The sequence below is a fragment of the Setaria viridis genome, chromosome 7 (assembly GCF_005286985.2).
Source record: "Setaria viridis chromosome 7, Setaria_viridis_v4.0, whole genome shotgun sequence".
Classification (NCBI taxonomy): domain Eukaryota; kingdom Viridiplantae; phylum Streptophyta; class Magnoliopsida; order Poales; family Poaceae; genus Setaria; species Setaria viridis.
Window position 1 is genome coordinate 32,032,541 of NC_048269.2, and position 2,729 is coordinate 32,035,269.

Below are 2,729 nucleotides of genomic sequence, written 5' to 3' on the forward strand. Positions count from 1 at the left end.
TTGTCAACAAAGGAAGGCATGGCAACTCTGGTTATTGCGTTTGGACGACGGTGGAGTTTTTGCAACAAAGCAAAAATGACTGAAACAACCAAGAACACAGTGTCATAGGCAAAGAACGCATGCTGGCTCTAGTGAGCGTCTTCCTCCTCGCAGTGCTTGGTGTACTTGGCGGCGTCCAGCAGGCCGTCCGCCTCCCCAGGGCTGCTCGGCTTCACCTTAATCATCCACCCGTCCTCGTACGGGCTCGAGTTGATCTGCATATATATAAAGGAGCACATGATCGCAATATCGATCACAAAGCATTATCATCAGTAACTCAGTAAGTATGCAGAGAGAGTTTGTCAACAGGAAATTGATGAGGAGGTGTGATCAATGATCATGGCCAGTGCGTGTGGCAACGGCGTACCAGGCCGGGCGTCTCCGAGAGCTTGGAGTTGACCTCGACGACCTCGCCGGAGATTGGGGAGTTGACGTCGCTGGTGGCCTTCACACTCTCCACGTTGCCGAAGGATCCTCCTGCCGAGACCTGGGCGCCGGCTTCCGGCAGCTCCACGAACACCACCTCTCCAAGGTGGCTCTGCACCGAGCAAACCAAGTGGTTTCCGTTTAAAATCTTTTGCATTTAAGTTGCAGGGTGTGCTGCAGTGCTGCAACAATCTACACACGCAAATTGCCAAAACCATCACTCTCAAACACTGACACCAAGCATGTGTCTGTCTATGACATGATCATTCTATTAGATTCTACTCCCTCCGTCCCAAATTACAAGTGGTTTTGTTTTTCTAGATGCATAGATCTAGACATGAGGTATATCTAAGTGCATAACAAAATTTGCGAATCTAAAAAAATCAAAACGACCTATAATTTGGAACAAAAGGAGTATGATACATTATTCATATGCTATGCTACAGGGACCAAAGTTAGAATTTTTTTTTTTTGAAAAGCCACACTGCGCTTTATTCAGATGGAAGAAGAACGCTAGGTTGCAGCTGGTTCCCCTCACCTGAGCATGGTCCGTGATGCCAACCGTGACGACGCCGTCCTCATGGTGCTTGACCCATTCATGAGAGTGAGTGTACTTCAACCCATCATGAACTGCACAACACATCATATATCAAACATGACCGTGGGTTTTGGTTGCAGCATTCAGCATTCTCAGAGACCAACTTCCATCAGAACAAGTTGCTACTCTGTCTTTTGTAAGAGCTAGTTTTTTGTTGTGACGCGACAGGGAAAGCATGCACTCAGGACGGACGAATTGAACCGGTCCATACACAAGCATACGAACAAAAAAAAAAGACAAGCATGTCACAATGCAAGAATGCAAAGAAACAACAATACATTATTGCAGAACCAAATGTTTGTTTCCCATAAGAGACAGAGAATATTGACATCTACTTGCTGACGTAGAGAGGGCAGCTACATACCATACCATACCTGTGGAGAAGAATCTGGAGATGGAGAAGGCCGGGGCGACAGCCCTGGCTCCGGAGAGCTTGAGCGCCTTGGCGGCTGAGCTAGCCCACAGCCTCAGAGCCATGCTGCACTGCCAATGCGAGTGCAAGTGTTCTTCTCCGTTTTCGCTCTCCTATCTCTTACTACGGGATGGGCAGGTAGTAGGTACGGTAGATGGTAGTGGACGATGGGCACTATGAGAGGATAGAGGGTTTTGATTGTTTGGCCCAGGAACAAAGGTGTGTAGGGATAGGGTTTGTATGGTTCTGGGGTGTGCATAGCCTCAGCTTTTCTTGATTAGATCAGAGCCTTTAATTCTCCCCAACCAGATCCAAGATCAAGGATTAGGGTGAGTGGTCCGTGACATCAGAAACTATACAATGTTATTACTAATTTTGTTATAGTGATCATTGGAGGTAATTAGCTAGGAACAGAAATGGTCAATTAATTTGCTGAATATGATGAGCCAGCTACTCAGCTACAGCAGACCAACGGCACCATACCCTGTTGGGTGCTAGCTTTTCCGAAAAAAATAATAAAGTAGATTCTTTCTTTTCCAATAAGCTTTTTCTTTCTCTCTCTCATCTCTTTCTCACCAATCACCGATGGGAACGGAGATGACGGCACCACTTTGCCATTTGAAGCCGAAAGTATACCGACATTTGTCATTTAAAAAAACAACTTTGGCATCGTCTGAAACAGAATCCGTTTGTTCATGTGGCAACGTATTTAACGAGAATAAATTTTTCAGCCTCGAGAATCCCATTTCACCTTGTTTTGGAGCCCATAGCGTGCGTGGAAGGAATCTGACTTGCCACGCCCAATGGTGCCAAGACCCAGTTATTGTGGAATCGGACTGTGCAGTGTGCACGGGTGGTCCAGGCTTTCATGAGAAGGTGACGGATAGATCAGAAATCGGATTTAGCACTGCTAAAGGAAAGGAGCTAATCCCATCTCCTCGTTGATTGGAAGATAGCAAAGATGAAACAACGTAGCCAATGAGTTGGCAGCCTTAGCTAGACGTAGCATTCACACAGCGGTGTGGTTAGGACAGGTGTCTTAGACCTCATCACAAACGACTGTAGTGCCTCTACTGTCTGGTTAATAAAGTGCTATCTTTGGCCGCAAAAAAAGGAAGAGAGAGAGGCGAGATGTGTGTTCATCCAGATGAAAATGTGCGCGCGCAATGTTTCCAATAATTGGAAGCCATTCCACACTTATCCTGGGTGTAGAAGTTTTGTTTCGTCAAGTATTCTCTACCTCATTTGTTACGC

The 2,729-nt window shown here is 46.2% G+C and overlaps 1 protein-coding gene across 1 annotated transcript; it reads right to left on the reverse strand.

Moving 5' to 3' along the window:
• On the reverse strand, positions 1-1,668 carry LOC117862444 (glycine cleavage system H protein, mitochondrial). The gene is made up of 4 exons (XM_034745924.2): positions 1,438-1,668; positions 1,004-1,095; positions 407-577; positions 1-254 (listed from the first exon to the last, which is right to left on the reverse strand). Exons 1-4 carry the CDS (start codon positions 1,538-1,540, stop codon positions 129-131), a joined length of 492 nt encoding a protein of 163 aa, XP_034601815.1. The 5' UTR covers positions 1,541-1,668; the 3' UTR covers positions 1-128.
• Positions 1,669-2,729: the final 1,061 nt, after the last annotated feature.